At 48.6% G+C, this 22216-nt stretch overlaps 1 protein-coding gene across 3 annotated transcripts in view; it reads left to right on the top strand.

Annotated features, from left to right (window-relative positions):
• LOC142472708 (uncharacterized) overlaps positions 1-22216 on the top strand; it is a 201745-nt gene that overhangs the window by 139209 nt on the left and 40320 nt on the right. For all 3 annotated transcript variants that reach the window (XM_075579838.1, XM_075579834.1, XM_075579833.1), the window contains exons 2-6: positions 719-832; positions 1375-1488; positions 4214-4288; positions 5853-8291; positions 12656-12856. In XM_075579838.1, coding sequence (XP_075435953.1) covers positions 719-832; positions 1375-1488; positions 4214-4288; positions 5853-8291; positions 12656-12856 — 2943 coding nt within the window. The remainder of the gene's footprint in view (positions 1-718; positions 833-1374; positions 1489-4213; positions 4289-5852; positions 8292-12655; positions 12857-22216) is intronic.

Raw genomic sequence — 22216 nt, 5'->3', positions numbered from 1 at the left:
AAAGCTCACTCCATAGCATCTCCCATTCTCAGGGGAACTTGCTTGCTTGCAATGTGATTGTGACAAATCTAATACAGAGTGCTTTTCCTGGTAATGTACAGGTTAATAAAAGCTTCAATCAGACTTAGAACTATGCAACTAATTTTGACAGATTTATTATAAATCATTCTTCCTGGTAATGCACAGGTTATTAAGAATTTATATTAGTGTTAGGGACCCTTGAGATGTGGTCTGCCGTGTAGTGGCTCAGGGGCTTACAACACTTTGGCCAAAATGTTCAACTAAAAGACCATTTTATTTAATAGATATCTATACATATATATTTAGGCACTGTACCATGTATAGGTTTCACTGGATGTGCACTGAGCTTTGTCTGTGTTTCATGTTCTGTCTCTGGTTTTAAACACTGTAAAGTGGTACAGAATACCGATCTGCCGGTGCTCCGGGGCAAAAGGGAATCTAGAAGTCCCAAAGAAAGCAATGGAGAAAAGGAGGGTGGTGGGCACACGGACTTGAATAATATTGAATTTGTATCACTCCTTTTCTTCAAGATGTAATATGTATTCATCAACTTTATTCATCAATTTCTGCCAGAAGGGCTCCTAAAACATTTCTTTACGACGGGTATTATATTATACCAATATCAGAGAAGGTGAAATCACAAGAAGAGCCCCAACGCCCAGCTTTACATGATTGATTTTCCTTTTCTTATTGCCAGGTTTCCCAGCGGTTGTACCGGAGCGATTAGAAATGAAGTCAAGGAAACACGAACCGAACACTGAGGATCATGTGACCCCAACAAAGAGTGAAATAGATTCATTTCCTGTTGGGGGTAAGTAACCTTATATCCTCACTTTATTCAGTTTTGTTTAAAAAATGGACTGAAATGTCTACAATTTTGGGGAAAATAACATTAAAGAATGGATACAATGATGAGCTACATGTTCTATTGAAAACAAATATAACAAGAGAAGCTGCACACCACATAAAACAAATCAAAATACTGGCAAGGACTGGTGTTCCTGGGTCAGGGATATCTGCCTAAAAAATCCAGTATATGGATATGTTTTTTGTGCTGATTTACATTTTTCAAAGAAATCCGAAGTTGCCCTGGTTCATTCATTTCTATTGAAAACCAACACGTTATTTGTCTAAGGTTATATTGAGAATATTACTATTGTTTATTGAGGTTTTAACATTGATGGCACCATAAACTTCAACATGTTTTCATCCCTCAGTGTTAATAATAAAGTACAATCAGTTACCTACCCCCTCCCCTTAGGAATCAGTATACAGTATTTCTGTATAGTGATATCACAGGAAGAGTTCCCACTCCCAGCTTTACATGATGGATTTTCCTTTTCTTGTTGGCAGGTTTCCCAGTGATTGTACCAGAGACGTTACAGATTAAGTCAGAGAGAGAAGAACCAAACACTGAGGCTCATCTAACCACAATAAAGAGAGAAATTGATTCATTTTCTGACAATGGTGGGTACCATAACCTCCTTTTGTGTAAACAAATGTTATCTGGTTACAAGTAGTATGGTCACCTTTAGGTAATATTCAGGGTTAATTGCCTCTCATAGGAAGTTCTAGGCCTGCTGATTATTCTGGTATAAACCACATGTAGCAGAGTTAGAGGAGCAAATGTAGAGTTTTGGGTCTCTGACATCAATGGAGCCCATTTGGAAAATGCCTGGGAGGCTGCCCCCTCTGTCATCCGTGTCAGGGTTAATGACGGGATCGCCTACGTCAGACAAGGGTGCCAGGCGGTAGTAGGGTCTATGCGGACACTTCAGCCCTACATACCCGAACCCCTACAGGGCAACGGACACCTCACTGCTGGAGAAGCATGGGGGAAGTGCGGGGACTGCTGGGAGATTGCTGGGGCTAGTACGGTGGCTGCTGGGGATCGTGTAGGGCTGCCGGCGCCTCACACCACCTCCTCCCTCCTCCCAATCGGGTGCGCGGTGGCCATTTTTAAAAAAATTAGCACGACCCGGTTATAGCAGTTGCCTTAGCAGGGCCAGACCAAATATTTTCGAGGGCCTTATACGGCCCTCGGGCCTGACGTTCCCCACCCCTGCTTTAAAGCCTAGCTTACATAGTTTTATTCTAACATGAATTAAACATTTTCCTTACCCCCCCAATAAACTCTCAGCTTTATCCTGAGCGGGAGCTACCATAATTCATACATTTAACAAATTATATGATTTCCCCCCTGAACCCATATCCTGGATTCAGAGTACCTGGGCATTACTTGGGCTTCCTCCCTTATACTAGGGAACCCTGTGCCTCATTTTACCTTTTCCTGGGATTATGCTGAAGCAGGACGTCCTAGGGGTGAGTCGCAAGAACGTTTTCAGGGTGGGGGACTGCCAAGAGCACTGGACTTCCATGTATTCGAGAATCTCACTTGATCCCCAGATACATTTCTGGGGTAACTCTTGTTAACCCCGATACCCAGCCACAATCTGTAACAACTTTCTCTGGCAAACCCACCCTGAAACTTACCTCCTGAAAATCTCCCAGTCCCAGCACCTCTGGAAAAGGTAACACACAAAAATGGCAGTTGTCTCATATTTTGCACACAGTCACAGTAAAATGCATACACAATGCCCGGGCCCAAGAGCTGACACTCTAGGACCCCAAAACACGGGTCGGGGGTAACCAAGTGGGCTTGACCTTTATTATAAGCCTGGTTAACCCCTTCCCCAGCACACCTTGCACCTTTTTTCTTTCTTTACACCCCATTACGGTTCAGTGGAGTGCTTCCTAACACCCATACTTTGTGTACAAATTCTATATGTCTCAAAATAAATCCACTGTGAGCAGCTAGAAACAAATTGCATGTATGTGGTGACCACGACTAAAATCTTTGGGGGCCATTGAATATCCAAGGGCCACAATTTTAAAGCCACAGGTATAGAGTAAAGAGAACATTTTTTTTAAAATTAACTAGTGATAAAGTAAATTCTGCAAGTATGTTTTATTCTTAATTTGTGTTACAGATTTAAAACATTTGAGTTCTGTCTTTTGTGTTTACTTCTATTAGAGAGATGTATTTCAAACAATCCAGGAGGAGCAAAATATAGGGAAATAAAAAACAGAAAACAGTGCAAATTTAAGTGCAGACGTTGAGACTATGATGAAAATATAATGACAATATCTTGGCTCTGTCGGTCTATCTACTCACAAGATGTAAGTGGTAAGTATGCAGTTGGCAGATTGGGCTGCCACCCCAGGTAGTAGCTGTGTATTGTGGATATCCCTCCAGGCTTATCTCGTCAGGGTAACCATGGTGTACATATGGGAGGAAACAAAGCTACATAGCGCGATCTGTCTTTCCAAAAACTTTATAAAATTAATATAAGCATATAAAATGTGCACTTACAATGTGCCAGAATTAAAAATGCATTTATCACAATCACAGTGATTCTAGGGGTTTTTTTCCGATCTCACCGCCTCCTCTCTGGCTCTGGATATCAGCCGTCTGCAGCCTGGAACACTCAGCTCCGTTTCTCCTCCGGTGCGTGTGACGTCACTGCTCAGTGGAAGGTACAGCTACGGATCCCTCACTAGACCAAAACACCACTCTACGCGTTTCGCCCAGCTCAGCAAGCTGTCAATGGCTTCGTCAGGAGTGTGTCAGATCGTAAAAAAAACCCTAGAATCACTGTGATTGTGATAAATGCATTTTTAATTATGGCACATTGTAAGTGCACATTTTATATGCTTATATTAATTTTATAAAGTTTTTGGAAAGACAGATCGCGCTATGTAGCTTTGTTTCCTCCCATATGTACACCATGGTTACCCTGACGAGATAAGCCTGGAGGGATATCCACAATACACAGCTACTACCTGGGGTGGCAGCCCAATCTGCCAACTGCATACTTACCACTTACATCTTGTGAGTAGATAGACCGACAGAGCCAAGATATTGTCATTATATTTTCATCATAGTCTCAACGTCTGCACTTAAATTTGCACTGTTTTCTGTTTTTTATTTCCCTATATTTTGCTCCTCCTGGATTGTTTGAAATACATCTTTCTACTTGGAACCCTGGAAACAGGTTCTACCAGAGGGTTTAAGCAGGGTTTATTATTTGAGCACCTATATTAATTTATATTACACTTGCACGTATCACTATTGTATATATTTAAGTTGTTAGCGCCTTATATTCACTTATTCACAATATACTTCTATTAGAGAACTGCCTGAATGAGGTGCAGAAGTGGAGCTCTGATATGTCCATGACCCCCTGCGACCCAGAAGTGCTAAAAAGTAATGATTCCTGCCACATGTTGTACACGTGCAAGGAACCAGTGTCACATGATGGGGAATTCTCAGGTCTTGTACAGCACACAGCACAGACTGACTCTAATTATGGTTCAAGCAAAATATATGAGAGAGATTCAAGAAGAAGCCGTGGTTCTCAACTTTTTGTCTGGTTTAAGTGTGGCAAAAGTTTCTCACTGAATAGGGACTTGATCACACACCTTTGTGCCCACACTAGCAAGCAACCCTTTACCTGTACAGACTGTGGAAAAAACTTTTCACGGCAGAGCACACTCTTCACACAACAGATGATTCATACGGAGGAGAAACCGTTCACATGCACAGAGTGTGGAAAAAGCTTTTCACAGAAGAGCGACCTCTACACACACCAGAGGATTCACACAGGGGAGAAACCTTTCACATGTACAGAGTATGGGAACAGTTTTCCACTTCAGAGCAGCCTTCACCCCCCCCCCTGCTGCTCCTATTCGCCCTCCCCCCTTTCCCCCTGCTGCTCCATCTCGACCCCGGCTATGCCATTGTAATGTCACATCATTTGACGCCGAGTTACCAAGACAACACATCACGGGAAGGGAAGTGTATTATAGAGGCCTCGCGTGGTCCCCCGGCATTTCATTTAAATGCCTGGGGGGAGAGCGCGGGACCTTTATAACTGCCGTGCCCCCCCCCCCCAAAAAAAAATCTAGTGCCCCCCAGTTTGCGCACCGCTGCCGTAATAAATACAAGAGAATGTCTAATGTATTATTGTTATATTAATGGGATGAAAATGTTACAATTTTGTGGAGCAGAGGCGTAGCGCAGGCCCCCGGGCAAAACATTTTTCTGGACCGGGCGAGTGGGGACGTCAACATAAAGAGCACAAGAAGTAAAAGCGGCAAGTGCCAAACGCACAGCACGCTCAGTGCCAGCGGGGACGCAGCCTAAGTGTTTCTTACCCCGGCCGTCCTGCCTCAGTAACAGCTGCTGATTCCTCTGCCAGCTTATCTTCTGTCCAACGCCAGGGGCCCACCGCCACCGCAAAACCATCTCCACTCTCAAGAGAGTGATGGGCCGCTGACGGGGTTGGAGGGGGAGAGAGAGCATGCCCCTCATGAGCGTTAGCCCCCGGGCTGCCCTGGCTATAGCTACGCCCCTGTTGTGGAGGAAGAAATGGCAAGATTTAGTAACCGCATTTATATGAGGGGTGCAGGAGGGGGGAAACTAATGTATCCCCTAAACAGCATACTGGGCAGAGTTTAATTTAAATGCCTTGGGTAATAGTGAGGGGTCTGCAACTGCCGCGTCCCCCCATGAAAATCCTGCGCCCCCCCCAGTTTGCGCACCCCTGTACTTGATGGTTGTTATAACATAATCCTGAACCATTAATGTATTTGGCAGTGTTTGAAATTAAGTTTCTGTTTGAGGATGTACATTAGTGTTTTGTTGGCCTTGTCTTCTCTGACTCCTTTGGGATTATGTGAATAATCTTGGGTTTGAACGTTTATACTAAATGCTGAATATTTGTGCAAGGAAACAGATTATATTAATGATATTTTTTCTTTTATTCAAGCACATCTGACATCCAACACATATAAATCAAGGAATCTCCGCAGCACCTTCAGAGGAATACTGCCCTCTACCAGCATGGACAGAGGAGCACTGCCCTCTACCAGCATGGACAGAGGAGCACTGCCCTCTACCAGCATGGACAGAGGAGCACTGCCCTCTACCAGCATGGACAGAGGAGCACTGCCCACTCCCAGCATGGACAGAGGAGCACTGCCCTCTACCAGCATGGACAGAGGAGCACTGCCCTCTACCAGCATGGACAGAGGAGCGTTGCCCACTACCAGCATGGACAGAGGAGCACTGCCCACTACCAGCATGGACAGAGGAGCACTGCCCGCTACCAGCATGGACAGAGGAGCACTGCCCACTACCAGCATGGACAGAGGAGCACTGCCCACTACCAGCATGGACAGAGGAGCACTGCCCGCTACCAGCATGGACAGAGGAGCACTGCCCACTACCAGCATGGACAGAGGAGCACTGCCCGCTACCAGCATGGACAGAGGAGCACTGCCCACTACCAGCATGGACAGAAGAGCACTGCCCGCTACCAGCATGGACAGAGGAGCACTGCCCACTACCAGCATGGACAGAGGAGCACTGATCACTCCCAGCATGGACAGAGGAGCACTGCCCACTACCAGCATGGACAGAGGAGCACTGCCCACTACCAGCATGGACAGAGGAGCACTGCCCACTACCAGCATGGACAGAGGAGCACTGCCCACTACCAGCATGGACAGAGGAGCACTGCCCACTACCAGCATGGACAGAGGAGCACTGCCCACTACCAGCAAGGACAGAGGAGCACTGCCCACTACCAGCATGGACAGAGGAGCACTGCCCACTACCAGCATGGACAGAGGAGCACTGCCCACTACCAGCATGGACAGAGGAGCACTGCCCAATACCAGCATGGACAGAGGAGCATTGCCCACTACCAGCATGGATAGAGGAGCACTGCCCACTACCAGCATGGACAGAGGAGCACTGCCCACTGCCAGCATGGACAGAGGAGCAGTGCCCACTACCAGCAAGGACAGGAGAGCACTGCCCACTACCAGCATGGAAAGAGGAGCACTGCCCACTACCGGCATGGACAGAGGAGCACTGCCCACTACCAGCATGGACAGAGGAGCACTGCCCACTACCAGCATGGACAGAGGAGCACTGCCCGCTACCGGCATGGACAGAGGAGCACTGCCCACTACCAGCATGGACAGAGAAGCACTGCCCACTACCAGCATGGACAGAGGAGGACTGCCCACTACCAGCATGGACAGAGGAGGACTGCCCACTACCAGCATGGACAGAGGAGCACTGCCCACTACCAGCATGGACAGAGGAGGAGCACTGCCCACTACCAGCATGGACAGAGGAGGAGCACTGCCCACTACCAGCATGGACAGAGGAGCACTGCCCACTGCCAGCATGGACAGAGGAGCACTGCCCACTACCAGCATGGACAGAGAAGCACTGCCCACTACCAGCATGGACAGAGGAGCGCTGCCCACTGCCAGCATGGACAGAGGAGCGCTGCCCACTACCAGCATGGACAGAGAAGCACTGCCCACTACCAGCATGGACAGAGGAGCACTGCCCACTACCAGCATGGACAGAGAAGCACTGCCCACTACCAGCATGGACAGAGGAGCACTGCCCACTACCAGCATGGACAGAGGAGCACTGCCCGCTATCAGCATGGGCAGAGGCGCACCGCCCACTATCAGCATGGGCAGAGGCGCACTGGCCACTATCAGCATGGGCAGAGGCGCACTGGCCACTATCAGCATGGGCAGAGGAGCACTGGCCACTATCAGCATGGACAGAGGAGCACTGGCCACTATCCGCATGGACGGAGGAGCACTGGCCACTATCCGCATGGATGGAGGAGCACTGGCCACTATCCGTATGGACAGAGGAGCACTGCCCGCTACCAGCATGGACAGAAGAGCACTGCCCACTACCAGCATGGACAGAGGAGCACTGCCCGCTACCAGCATGGACAGAAGAGCACTGCCCACTACCAGCATGGACAGAGGAGCACTGCCCACTACCAGCATGGACAGAGGAGCACTGCCCACTACCAGCATGGACAGAGGAGCACTGCCCGCTACCAGCATGGACAGAAGAGCACTGCCCACTACCAGCATGGACAGAGGAGCACTGCCCGCTACCAGCATGGACAGAAGAGCACTGCCCACTACCAGCATGGACAGAGGAGCACTGCCCACTACCAGCATGTACAGAGGAGCACTGCCCACTACCAGCATGGACAGAGGAGCACTGCACACTACCAGCATGGACAGCGGAGCACTGCCTACTACCAGCATGGACAGAGGAGCACTGCCCACTCCCAGCATGGACAGAGGAGCACTGCCCACTACCAGCATGGACAGAGGAGCACTGCCCACTACCAGTATGGATCCACACTTGTTAAGTGAGTATGATAGATATTCTGGTGGCTCTGAAATCTCTAAGAAGGGGATATCTGGTTATTTTGCAGTTATGAGTCAGACACCCAAACACATTAAACTAATCTTGTGTTCTTATAGAATCACAAGCAGGTAATTTACAATATGTTTGTTGGGATATGCTATAAACCACCAAATATCTGTGAGATTGAGGAAGCTAAAATACTTTTGCAAATGGAGAAGGCATCAAAACTAGGTCATATTTGCATAATGGGTGATTTTAATTATTCAGATATAGACTGGGGAAATGGGATTAGCATTATAACAAAGGAAACAGGTTTTTGGGGGTGCTTAAAGACAATTATATGTCCCAAATTATTAAGGAACCAGCCAGGAGAGGAGCAATACTGGATTTGGTCATATCAAACAATGTAGAAGTAATTGCAAATATTCAAGTCCTGGAACATTTGGGTAACAGTGATCATAACATGGTCTCATTTGAAATAAGTAATCAAAAATTAAAAGGAAGCCAGAGTTATCTCCCAAATTTTGAATGCTACTAAATGCACAATCGTCAAAAACTGGAAACAAGCTACCCCCCCCCCCCCCTCTTTGAACCAAATAAACAATAAAATATGGCATATATTTTATATGGAAAAACTTTCAGCATATCTAAATGATTCCACTATTCAATTCGCAAAGATTTGGAATCCTTGGTTTCGCAAAGCAGGTGTATCCCCATATCTAGAATAAAATATTGTAATTTGTTATATTAAAAATGCTATACATTATGCTATATATGTACAAATGATGTCCCCTTCCCCATTTCCCTTTATCTTCCCCCAAATGTAATTTTACCAATTCTATGACACCTCCCTACCCCCTCCTTTTTTCTTTTTTGTACCCTTTCCCCATAATATTTGAAATGTATTCAATAAAAATTTAAGTAATAAAGAAAGAAAAAGAAATATACTGAGGTCTAATACACTGGGATGATGTTTTTTTGCAGGGAAAAAAATGTAGAAGATAAATGGGCAGTCTTTAAAACATTGTTAGAAAAGCACACTTATCAGTGTATACCCTTGGGTAATAAGTATAAAAGAAATAAGTCAAAACCAATGTTGCTAAATAAACAGGTAGGGGAGGAAATGGACAAGAAGAGGAAGGCGTTTAGATTCCTGAAGTCAGAAGGGACGGAGGCATCCTATCAGAATTATAAGGAATGTAACAAAAATTGCAAAAGGGCAATCAGATTAGCAAAAATGGATAATGAAAAAAGGATTGCAAAAGAAAGTAAGGTCAACCCTAAAAAGTTCTTTAAGTACCTTAATAACAAAAAAAATGAGAAAAGAAAATATAAGACCCTTTCAGTGTGAGATGGGTAGGCAGATTATTGGAGATAAGGAAAAAGCGGAGGTATTAAACAAGTTCTTTGCCTCTGTGTTTACCAGGGAAGAATCAATTTCAATAGTAGTGCCACAGGAGGAAGCCACAACCTGTATATTAATAAACAATTGGTTAACTGAGGAAGAAGTTCATAGGCGGCTTGAAAAAATTAAATTGGGGCCAGGTGCCTTATTTACTTTATCAGCCATTTGTGGTTTTTTTGTAACTTACATTTTTATTTAAGTTATTTGGGGGGGGTCAGAGAAAAGAATAAGGAGTGGGAGGGGGGTTCAGAAATCATAAGGGTGGGGGGAAGGGGGTCCATTCATATTGCATACATCACAAGACATGAATTACGTATCTTACATAGCTGGAATCTCATATCTGACCTTTTCCCTAGGGCGCCCAGAATTTGGGACTCTCTTAGTCGGTCGAGTTTGTCTCTTGGCACCATGTAGTGTGGTATCTTATAGTGGTCTAGCCACTCAGTGGGCCTGGGACATCCTAGATTTAACTCAACCTCCTGGGGCGGGTACACGTGGGTTGTAGTGGAGGCACATTTCTATACCTACCAGACTCTCTGTGACCCGCCTTCTGGGGTGACAATAGCAGGATTGATCTAGTGTCTACTCCCTGTATGCCCGCTGAGTGGATCCAGGGCTCCCAGACAGTAAGGAATTCACTGCAGGAATCGTTTGTCAGAGACTCAGGAGCTTCTCCATGTGACAGATGAAGCCCAATCTGTTTTTAATTTTAGACAAGGTGGGGATTGCCGACTGCTTCCATACTGCGGCCAGTTCACATCTGGTAGCTGTGCAGATGTTGGAAACCAGCCTGTTCTCCTGGGCATCAGACGGCCTATTTAGTAGGAAGAGCCAGGGATCCAAATCCAAGTCTACTTGCAGGATTCCCTGGATCCATCTTCTCACCTTTTGCCATAACTCTGTTACCCTGGGGCAGGCCGACATCACGTGGATGAAAGAGGCCTGAACTCCACATCCCTTTGGACAGTCTGGAGGGTAGCCCGGGATAAACCTGGAGAGCCTTGGGGTGTTAGATAACACCTCATCAGTACTTTGTACCCATTTTCCCTGATTACTGTGGAGATCGAGCACTTGGCTACTGCTAGGAGGACATCGTTCCAGGAGTCCTTGTCCATTTCCTCCCCCAAATCATTTCCCCATTGGGTCATATATTTTAATTTATTGTTGGCATGGATGGGGGACCAACTACTTCTTTCCTTATGTATGTCTGCAAACGGTTTAATTTTCTGATCGGGCCCCATATCACTTAATCTAGGAATCCTGCCTCCCTCCACATTTGAAAACTCCTCTCCGGCAGTCCCGGACTAAAGAGTGGGTTCCCAAATATAGGAATCATCAGGGATTTGGTGGTTGTCAGGTGGTGTTTGTGTTTCAGTGATTCCCATAGTCTTAGGGAGTGTGTCATTGTTGGCAGATCTAGACTGACTATACTTTTTGGATATTGGGATCCATATTAGGTTTTGGAGTTTATAAGGGTGGGATAAAGAGCTTTCCAGCTCGCTCCATCTCTCTAGAGAGGTGGTCAGAATGCCAGAAGGTTAGCTGGCTCAGCTAGGCAGCCCTATAAAATGAGATGAGGCATGGCACATCCAGCCCCCTGCCTTATTGGGTATCGTAAGTATCTGTCTCCTGATTCTGGGTCTTTTTCCCCCCCAAATGCAGATTCATCTTCACGCATTGAATTCGCCCTATCCAAGACACATTGTAGCTTGACCATGCCCCTAAGTCGTCCCTTGGGGTCTTCAGTAGCCTGGGGTAATTTTCCCTATATAGAGTACTGTAATTGTTTCACAATACGAAAAAATGTTGTATGGTGCTCTAAAGAAAAAGCAACAAAGTAGTAAGCTTGATATTTGGAAAATTAACCCATTGGATGTATGACTGGTATACTATGATCCCACGTAGCACAGTAGTAAGGATATAATCATAAACACCTGCCTGTGACCAGTACTAATAAACATCCAATTCCATGGAACAGTAGAGTAGTATCAAAGTAATGTCCAAATAAAGGTATAGATCAACTGGAATAAACTCACATGGGATGAATGTCCACCATATGCAGTAAGTCCAGGGTTTCCAGCGATCCAAGGGTTAAGTGTGCCTCCATCTGTAAATGAACATGATGAAGGAGAGAGGAGAAAAAACGGAGCACTACATAAGATGTAGTGCTCCGTTTTTTCTCCTCTCCTTCATACTGTAATTGTTTGTAATGTTCACGCCCAGATATTTTATGGGTGACGATAGCCACTTAAAATCTAAATTTAGTTCCAGTAGTTGGAGCCATTTTTGTGTTCTTAATGTTTTCGGAGGACCAAAAGAGTGTGGAGAGCTGCTTTTTTGTGAAAAATGTGGCTTGCTGTGGATATCATCCAGATAAGGCTAGACCACTGTAATGAGTACAACCACTTTTATAAACATTCTGGGAGCTGTTATTAGCCCAAAAGGATGGGATGTGAAGTGAAAGGGGTTGGTTGGAACACAGAACTTCTGGCATTTCTGATGATAATTTTTATTTGGCGCAGATTGTGAAAATGTGGCAGAGGGGAAATCGTTAATATTTAGCAGGACCATAAATGTGAGAGGAGAAGGAAAGGGAGGAGTCAAATATTTATTTAAGGCAACGTGCTTGGTGAATTGGATACATACAGTCAAAACTAGTAACAAGAAAGGCGACACACCCACACACTGGAGTAATTGGCTGGGTTTAGATACCCATGTAGTCTTCTCCCACCTACCTTTACACTATATATTTCTGTCTGGTTGGGTTGGAATAAGTTACTCACTAGTATGATAGACCAGGAGTTCCTTAACTTGACTTCCCATTGCCAATTTCAATGTTAATATTGATTTGGAGGATGTATATAAGTAGTGATAACGTTAATTCTGCAAGTATTTTTTATTAGTAATTTGCGTTATAGATTTAAAACATTTGAGTTCTCTTTTTTGTTTACTTCTATTAGAGAACTACCAGAATGAGGAGCAGAACTGGAGCTCTGATATGTCCATGACCCCCTGCGACCCAGAAGTGCTAAAAAGTAATCATTCCTGCCACGTGTTGGACACGTGCAAGGAACCAGGGCCACATGATGGGGAATTCTCAGGCCTTGTACAGCACACGGCACAGACTGACTCTAATTATGGTTCAAGCAAAATATATGAGCAAGATGCTAGAAGCCGCCGCGGTGCTCAGCTTTTTATCTGTTGTGTGTGTGGGAAAAGCTTCTCACTGTATAGGGACTTGTGCACACACCTTTGTGTTCACACTAGCATGCAATCCTTTACCTGTACAGACTGTGGGGAAAGTTTTTCATTGAAGGAGAAACTCCTTTCACACCAGAGGATTCACTCAGTGGAGAAACATTTTAATTGTACGGAGTGTAGGAAGCATTTCAGCGCGAAGAGCAGTCTCCTCAGACACCAGAAATTTCATACAAGGGAGAAACCGTTCACATGTACAGAGTGCGGGAAAAGTTTTCTGCAGAAGAGTGGTCTTCTCATACACCAGAGGATTCATACAGGGGAGAAACCTTACACATGTACAGAGTGTGGGAAAAGTTTTCCACACAAGAGTGGTCTTCTCATACACCAGAGGATTCATACAGGGGAGAAACCTTACACATGTACAGAGTGTGGGAAACAATTCCGTCTTAATTCCAGCTTCCTCGAACACCAGAGGATTCATACAGGGGAGAGGAACCCTTTCACATGTACAGAGTGTGGGAAAAGTTTTTCAAAGAAGTTCACCCTCCTCTTACACCAGAGTATTCATACAGGGGAGAAACCTTACACATGTACAGAGTGTGGGAAAAGTTTTTTACAGAACAGCGGCCTTGTCGTACACCAGAGGATTCATACAGGGGAGAAACCTTACACATGTACAGTGTGTGGGAAAAGTTTTTCACAGAACAACAGCCTTCTCGTACACCAGAGGATTCATACAGGGGAGAAACCTTTCACATGCACAGAGTGTGGGAAACAATTCAGTCTTAATTCCAGCTTCCTCGCACACCAGAGGGTTCATACAGGGGAGAAACCTTTCACATGTACAGTGTGTGGGAAAACATTTTCACAGGACAGCGGCCTCCTCGTACACAAGACCATTCATACAGGGGAGAAACCTTTCCCATGCACAGAGTGTGGGAAACAATTTCGTCTTAATTCCAGCTTGCTCGCACACCAGAGGATTCATACAGGGGAGAAACCTTACACATGTACAGTGTGTGGGAAAAGTTTTTCACAGAACAGCAGCCTCCGCGTACACCAGAGGATTCATACAAGGGAGAAACCTTTCACATGTACAGACAGGGCCGCTAACAGAAATCATGTGGCCCAGGACAAGTGAAAGGAGAGGGGGAGATTTTTTTTTCTTTGCAGAGAAGCGTGCACTGCCTGGCGGATCGCGAGCGCGCTAAATCCTGTCACCCTGTGGTGACCGGGTGATGGGATTTATCAAGTGGTACAGCCATGCAGGAAGCCCGGGCTCCCTTACTCACGGGGCCCGGGACGCCAGTACCTTCAGTCCCCCCCTGTTGGTGGCCCTGTGTAAAGAATGTGGAAACAATTCTTTAGTAAGAGCAAACTCCTCAAACCCTAGAGTATTCATACAGGGAAGAAACCTTTCACATGTACATTGTGAGAAACAATTCCATATAAAGAGCAGTCACCTCAAACACCAGAGTATTAATACAGGGGAGAAAACGTGAATGGAGATTGTGTGTTCAGATCTGTGTGACTGGTTGATTTCATGTGCTGGTTGTATTAAGTGGGTTAAACAAGGTATAGTTTAGTGAAGTACAGTTAATTGTTAGTACTTATAACTAACTTAGATCCCTGAGTATGTTACTTGATAATAGGATCTTCTTAGATCTCTATGTAGGGTAGTTGGTGCTTTGAATACCTGGCAATCCTTTAGAGTAGTGATGTACCAAGTACCCGGAATTACCCGGCGCCTTCCCAGCTACCCGGACTTGGCAAATGGAAAGTGGGACCGGTGCCGGGTATTGAGTAGTGATGTCATTATGTATATAACTAAGAGAATAAACTTCTGGAAGACAGATTGAGTGGAAATTAGTTTTTATTTATGCATGTTTCATATTATGCATCATAATAGATGCTAAACAACTGGTTAACATTACCAGTACCACTTTTTTTGCATTTCAAACAATATGAAATATTTATAATTATTAATATTTATAACACATTTTGATACTATGCATATGAAAGCACTGAGTGCACTCTATACATTAGTGCGATGGTACTTCACCACACCTTTTTTAACACCTGGTACACAGGTCGGCACCCTGACTTTTGTGTGAGGCTAAAGAAATTAGACCCCGAGGGCCCAAAGTACGCATGTGCCAACTAGCTGGGTGGCATGGGTTATCAATGTTCCCACGTTAGAGATTGGGTGCAGGTAATTGTTCTCCAATAGCCTGCACTCAATGATAGGTATAGGACTGAAATTATATATAAACTGGTGTCAGCCTATATCCTTTGTCTTCATTTTTACCAACTGGTTGATGCCTGATTGCTGTCGAATTGCTAATCCTGTTTCCTGATTACTTCATTCCAATCCCTAAGTAAGTGTTATCTTCTTGTCTGTTATTTGTACTATCTACTGTGTTCACCTGTAAGGAATAAATTCACTTTATTATATCTAAGTCGTGTTCAGTTCAACCCAGTTATTTGGTGTATTATTATACCCTGTCATAAGTTACCGTGACAAGCTTATAATAAAACTGGTGGCAGCGGTGACTTAACTACCAGTAGCAGCTTTTAACTTTTTTGCAAATGTAAAAATATTTTACTGCAATTACAATGCTAATAATTAAAATTCAAGCGTGGGAGATTATGATGAAGAAACAAAAGTTTTTCAGCATTTCGCAGAAGGAGTTTATTCCTCCACTCTTCGTATATGATTCCTGCCTCGCTGACCTCTCACTGGGCACGCTGCTTGGAGGTGCCAACGGGTAAAGTCTTGCCAATTTTGTCAACTCTGAAAAGATAGTGGCATTTTTTGCCCACCATGTTAAAGGATTTTCTTTGAGGGATGTTGGGACATTTAATAAAATGTTCAAATTGCCTCTCTTCTTTTGAATAAGACGTATTATCATCCGCAGTTGTAACATCTTCTTGTTGGCTTTCATTTTCCACAGAAATGTCATTTAAGCAAGCCCACACATCTTTCATTTAGACGTGATCAGTGTTATCTTCTGTTGGTTCTTGTTGTTTTTCTTCTGTTGTTGCATTAGTTGCACATATTGGAGACAGAATTTTAATTTGTTCAATTATCCAAGTTTTAGCCAGAACACGTACATTGGGTTTCAAGAATGTAAGTGTAACGCGTAGCTCAGCACAAACTAGGGGCGACCGCGAGGCTGAGGTAGGGAATTGTACAAACGCAAACCCACAACCGCAAGGGCGCGCCTAGAGTGTAGAATAGTCTTGCAAGCCGAGTCAGGAGTACAGAAGGTAGAGTAATCGCTATACTTGCCGAGTCTGGACTGGAGAGTAGCGGATCATTGGGGTATATAGCCAAGGTCAGGATTGGAGAGTGGAGGATGGTCATACGTAAGCCGGGTCAGGAGAGGAGTGATGCGGGGTCCGATGAACAAATCAGGGTCTGGCAGTAGAAGGTCAAGACAGAGGAGCAAGGCACAAAGCAAGATGGTAGCAAGGCACAAGGCAGGCTGGAAGCAAGGCACAAGGCAGAATACAGCAAGGTAAGTTTGGACTGCAGCGAGGCACAGCGTCACATAAGGTTATGCTCAGCAATCAGAAGCTGAGCAATCCTGGTATATAAAGGGCTTCCCTCCAATGGGAAGCCAGGGTGGAACTATGGGGGAGAAGCGGATAGGCTGCTGGGTCGCGTAGGTGCGCCCTATTGTGCAGCCCGATTAGGTTTGGGGCTGGAGCTTCCCATGCGCGTCGCCAACGTCAGGAGGTGGCGAGTTGATCGCGAGCCACTCGCGCACCGCGCATGCCCGTCGACGGAACAAAGTCTAAGGGCGGGTCCTAGAGGGACTTGCCCCGCACGGGTCACCGACGACGGGAAAGAACGCGCGTCACTCGCGCACTGCGCAAGTCCGTCATTAGAGGGGGCGGATCTTGAGGGGAGTCTGGTCGATCGGGTGTGCCGCACGTCGGCGACGTCAGAGCAGAGGCCGGAGGCGGGACCCGCGCAGAGGAACCGTCGGAGTAACATGCATCCTGAGCATGCATCCTGAGCACCTGCAGAGGTTGAGGGGGTAAGCTGGCGTGGTGGGTTCCAGCCGCCAGGATGGCAGATCCTCACAGTAAGTTTGTAACATGGATCCAAAACGTTCAGTTTGCATGGTGTCTGTGCCGTTGTTTGCATGGTGTCTGTGCCGTTGTTTGCATGGTGTCTGTGCCGTTGTTTGCATGGTGTCTGTGCCGTTGTTTGCATGGTGTCTGTGCCGTTGGTTTTGGTTTGGCAGAGAACGCTCTAAAGCAGCAACATTTGGAATCACCATAGTTATAAGCGCTGCGTCTGCACTGGCTTCGACTGTGACGGTGACAAATTGTTCCAATAATAGAAGTACATTTTCAATCAGCTTAAAATTGTCAGCAGTCAGGCTCGGTGTGTTGTGATCTGATGAGTATAACGTGATAGCTGCTTTTGTTCAAAAATCCTCGGCAGCATATGATATGTAGAATTTCACCTGGTTGATGCATCTTGTACCAGCTTGTGCTGTGGAAGCGAAAGCTTGTTTTGTATTTCCTTCAGCTTCGTCCAAGCTACTTGCGAGTGATTGAAATACGTAGCAATATGGCGGCACTTTGCTATTAAGTCTGCAATAGATTTATCTGAAAATATGCTATCATGGAGCACCAATTGTAGACAATGGATGAAGCAGAATTCATGTGTCATACCGGTCATATTTAGGCCTTTTCATAGTACTTGCATTGTCCCGAAGCAATACGTGTATATTTTTTTCTCAAGGAGTATAGAACACAAGTCAGACGCTGAGTTGATATAGCGCCCACATACTGTATGACATCACCAATCATTCGTTAGTAAGATCCAAAACATGGGTGTAGAGAATTAATGAATTCATTATAATCATAGATCCATTAAATGAATGACATGCCTATGATAGACAGTTATAACATCACATTAAATATGTGTAATGTGTATGATTCCGTGATTACTACGAAATGTAGACTGCAGGCTTAGCAATAGTGCCCAATGCCAGGCAGTAGCTGCAAAGGCAAACAAGATCTTATCTTGCATCAAACGGGCAATGGATGGAAGGGAAGTAAACATAATTATGCCCCTTTACAAAGCACTAGTAAGACCACACCTTGAATATGGAGTACAATTTTGGGCACCAATCCTAAGAAAAGACATTATGGAACTAGAGAGAGTCTAAGAGGGGATATGATAACTATATACAAATATATTCGGGGACAATACAAGGAGCTTTCAGAAGAACTATTCATCCCACGGGCAGTACAAAGGACTCGGGCCATCCCTTAAGGTTGGTGGAAAGGAGATTTCACCAGCAACAAAGGAAAGGGTTCTTTACAGTAAGGGCAGTTAAAATGTGGAATTCATTACCCATGGAGACTGTGATGGCAGATACAATAGATTTGTTCAAAAAAAGGTTGGACATCTTTTTAGATGGGAAAGGTATACAGGGATATACCAAATAAGTATACATGGGAAGGATGTTGATCCAGGGATTAATCCGATTGCCAATTCTAGGAGTCAGGAAGGAATTAATTTTTCCCCTTAATGGGGTTTTTTTGTTTGCCTTCCTCTGGATCAATAAATAAGTATAGATATAGGATAAAGTATCTGTTGTCTTAATTTAGCATAGGTTGAACTTGATGGACCTACGTCTTTTTTTCAACCTCACCTACTATGTAACTATGTCTGGACCGCGTATACACTTTGCGATGTAGCAAAACAAATGGAATAATTAGAATTGAAATTATGAGTAAAGAGACCTGGAGAGTCCATAGGAAATCAGATGGTTTGTTTCACCTCTGAGGTTCTGACACAGAGCATGAAAAAGGCAATAATGTCTTGATATTGTGGTTTGTTCCCAGATATAATTAACTCTTAAGGGGTACCATCTTTCTTCATACTGGGTCAATTGTGGGCCATCTCGTTCCGACCAGCCACTCCGACCCCCCCATCCCCCCATCATTTTTCTTAATATCACAGTCACATATCACATTTTTTACTTCTTTTGTTTGACCTTATCTATATCTATATAATTCAAAATCTTGTTTGAGAGTGTCTGGAGACCATTTGAGTGGTTTGCCGGTCCGCCCACCCTCCCAAAGCTCTCATTGGCCGGTGTCTCGCCCCCCCCATGGCCCGCCCCCCCCCCACGGCTCTCATTGGCCGGTCTACTCACACCGCTTCAGACTCTTACCAGTGTGGACTGCTCACACCCCAGGGCTTCCTCATACTGTGAGATTTGGGAGACTACCCTGTGCTCACACTGCTTCAGACTCTCACCAGAGAGCTTCCTCATACTGTGAGATTTGGGAGCCTACCCTGTGGATTGCATCCAGAACACACACACACACACACACACACACACCCCTGGAGACGCTGACGAGACGCTCACCAGGACAGCAAAAGTAAGTACAACACTCCCCCCCCCCCACTATCACCCCTCTGGCCCTCCTCAACGGCTGGCCGCCCTTGACCACCCACCCTCTCACCCCTCCGCCCTTCCCGGCACTGCCCTGCAAAAACAGAACCACCCCCTATCACCACTACGGCCCCTTTGCTACGCCCTTACCCCACGCGGCACTTTCCACCGCGTGTCCTCTAAAACGAGCACGATCCCCCCCCTCAACAACACCCTCTATGAGCACACTTACCCCACAACTCCGCCGCCACACTGCAGAAACACAACCCTAACACCACCACCCCTGCCACTACTCCGCGGTACCTCACAAACAGCCCGCTCACCACCACCCCCCTGGCAACACTACGCCCCCACGCACTTACCCCACACCGCCATCACCAATGCCGGACATCAAACACGACGTTAACCCCCATCCCCCTCACCACTCCGGCCAACGCCGCGGCCCATACCGAACAGGCCGATCACACACCCAACCCCCTCACACCACTCCGCATGCCGCCGCGGGACACACAGAACAGGCGCTCTCCTCACTCACCCGGCGCTCTCCTCCCTCACACACCGCTCCCTTCCCCAGTGCTTGCGGAAATACACACAGAGCACGCTCTCTGCGGCTCTCCCCTCACATAGGCTGCTCCCCCAATTCCCCATCCCTGAGAGCGCTCCTCCGGCTCTCTCCGCCTCTCCCATGCACGGCACAGCACCTCCTCACCGGAACGTCTCAACCTCTCCGCTGAGGAGCACGAGCCGGAGGAGGAGGGGCGCGGCCGTGTGCAAGGTGACGAAACGCAGGGGAATGGGTTATTTAACGCGTCCCTGACTCCCCCACCCTGCCCTCCCTCCCCCTGCCCTTTGCCCCCCCTGCCCTTTCCCCCCCTCCCCCTGCCCTTTGCCCCCCCCTGCCCTTTGCCCCCCCTCCTCCTGCCCTTTGCCCCATGCCCTCCCTCCCCCTGCCCTTTGCCCCTCCCTGCCCTTTGCCCCCCCTCCCCCTTCCCTTTGCCCCCTGCCCTCCCTCCCCCTGCCCTTTGCCCCCCCTCCCCCTGCCATTTGCCCCCCTCCCCCTGCCCTTTGCCCCCCCTGCCCTTTGCCCCCTGCCCTCCCTGCCCTTTGCCCCTGCCCTCCCTTTTCCTGCCCTCCCTTCCCCTGCCCTTTGCCCCCTGCCCTTTGTCCCCCCTCCCCTTGCCCTTTGTCCCCCCTCCCCCTGCCCTTTGTCCCCCCTCCCCCTGCCCTTTGTCTCCCCGCCCCCAAGCCTGCCCTTTGCCCCCCTGCCCTTTGCCCCCTGCCCTCCCCCTGCCTTTGCCCCCTGCCCTCCCTCCCCCTGCCTTTGCCCCCTGCCCCCCTGCCCTTGCCCCCTGCCCCCCTCCCCCTGCCCTTTGCCCCCCTCCCCCTGCCCTTTGCCCCCTGCCCTCCCTCCCCCTGCCTTTGCCCCCTGCCCCCCTGCCCTTGCCCCCTGCCCCCCTCCCCCTGCCCTTTGCCCCCCTCCCCCTGCCCTTTGCCCCCCTCCCTGCCCTTTGCCCTTCCGCCCCCCTCCCTGCCCCTCCCTGCCCTTTGCCCTCCCGCCCCTCCCTGCCCTTTGCCCTCCCGCCCCTCCCTGCCCTTTGCCCTCCCGTCCCTCCCTGCCCTTTGCCCTCCCGCACTCCCTGCCCTTTGCCCTCCTGCCCTTTGCCCTCCTGCCCTTTGCCCTCCCCTCCCTCCCCTTTGCCCTCCCCTCCCCTTTGCCATCCCCTCCCTCCCCTTTGCCCTCCCCGCCCTCCCCTTTGCCCTCCCCTCCTTCCCCTTTGCCCTCCCCTCCCTCCCTCCCCCCCACCTCGCGCCCTCACCTCCCTCTCTTCCTTCCCCTCCCTCCCTTCCTTCCCCTCCCTTCCCCTCCCTCCCTCCCCTCCCTCCCGCCCCTCCGCCCCTCCACCCGCCCCTCCCTGCCCTTTGCCCCCCGCCCCTCCCTGCCCTTTGCCCCCCGCCCCTCCCTGCCCTTTGCCCCCTGCCCCTCCCTGCCCTTTGCCCCCCCGCCCTCCCTGCCCTTTGCCCCACCGCCCCTCCCTGCCCTTTGTTCTCCCCGCCCCTCCCTACCCTTTGCCCCCCCCGCCCCTCCCTACCCTTTGCCCCCCCCACCCCTCCCTGCCCTTTGCCCCCCCCCCACCCCTCCCTGCCCTTTTCCCCCCCCCCTCCCTGCCCTTTGCCCCCCCCACCCCTCCCTGCCCTTTGCCCCCCCCACCCCTCCCTGCCCTTTGCCCCCCCTCCCCTCCCTGCCCTTTGCCCCCCCCACCCCTCCCTGCCCTTTGCCCCCCCTCCCCTCCCTGCCCTTTGCCCCCCCTCCCCTCCCTGCCATTTGCCCCCCCTCCCTGCCCGCCCTTTGCCCCCTCCGCCCTTCCGCTCCCCCCGCCCTTCCACCCCCCCCGCCCTTCCACTCCCCCCTGCCCTTCCTCCCCCCTGCCCTTCCTCCCCCTCTGCCCTTCCACTCCCCCCCCTGCCCTTCCACTCCCCCCCCCCGCCCTTCCACTCCCGCCCCCCGCCCTTCCACTCCCGCCCCACCGCCCTTCCACTCCAGCCCCCCGCCCTTCCACTCCTGCCCCCCCCGCCCTTCCACTCCAGCCGCCCCCGCCCTTCCACTCCCCCCCGCCCTTCCACTCCCCCCCCACCCTTCCACTCCCCCCCCACCCTTCCACTCCCCCCCGTCCTTCCACTCCCCCCCCGACCTTCCACTCCCCCCCCGACCTTCCACTCCCCCCCCCGCCCTTCTACCCCCCCCCGGCCTTCCAATCCCCCCGGCCCTTCCACTCCCCCCCCTGCCCTTCCACTCCCCCCCTGCCCTTCCACTCCCCCCCCGCCCTTCCACTCCCCCCCCGCCCTTCCACTCCCCCCCCCGCCCTTCCACTCCCCCCCCCGCCCTTCCAC

The sequence above is a fragment of the Ascaphus truei genome, chromosome 22 (genome assembly GCF_040206685.1).
Source record: "Ascaphus truei isolate aAscTru1 chromosome 22, aAscTru1.hap1, whole genome shotgun sequence".
Classification (NCBI taxonomy): domain Eukaryota; kingdom Metazoa; phylum Chordata; class Amphibia; order Anura; family Ascaphidae; genus Ascaphus; species Ascaphus truei.
The sequence above is the reverse complement of the archived record's forward strand: the minus strand, read 5'-3'. Positions and strand labels throughout refer to the sequence as shown.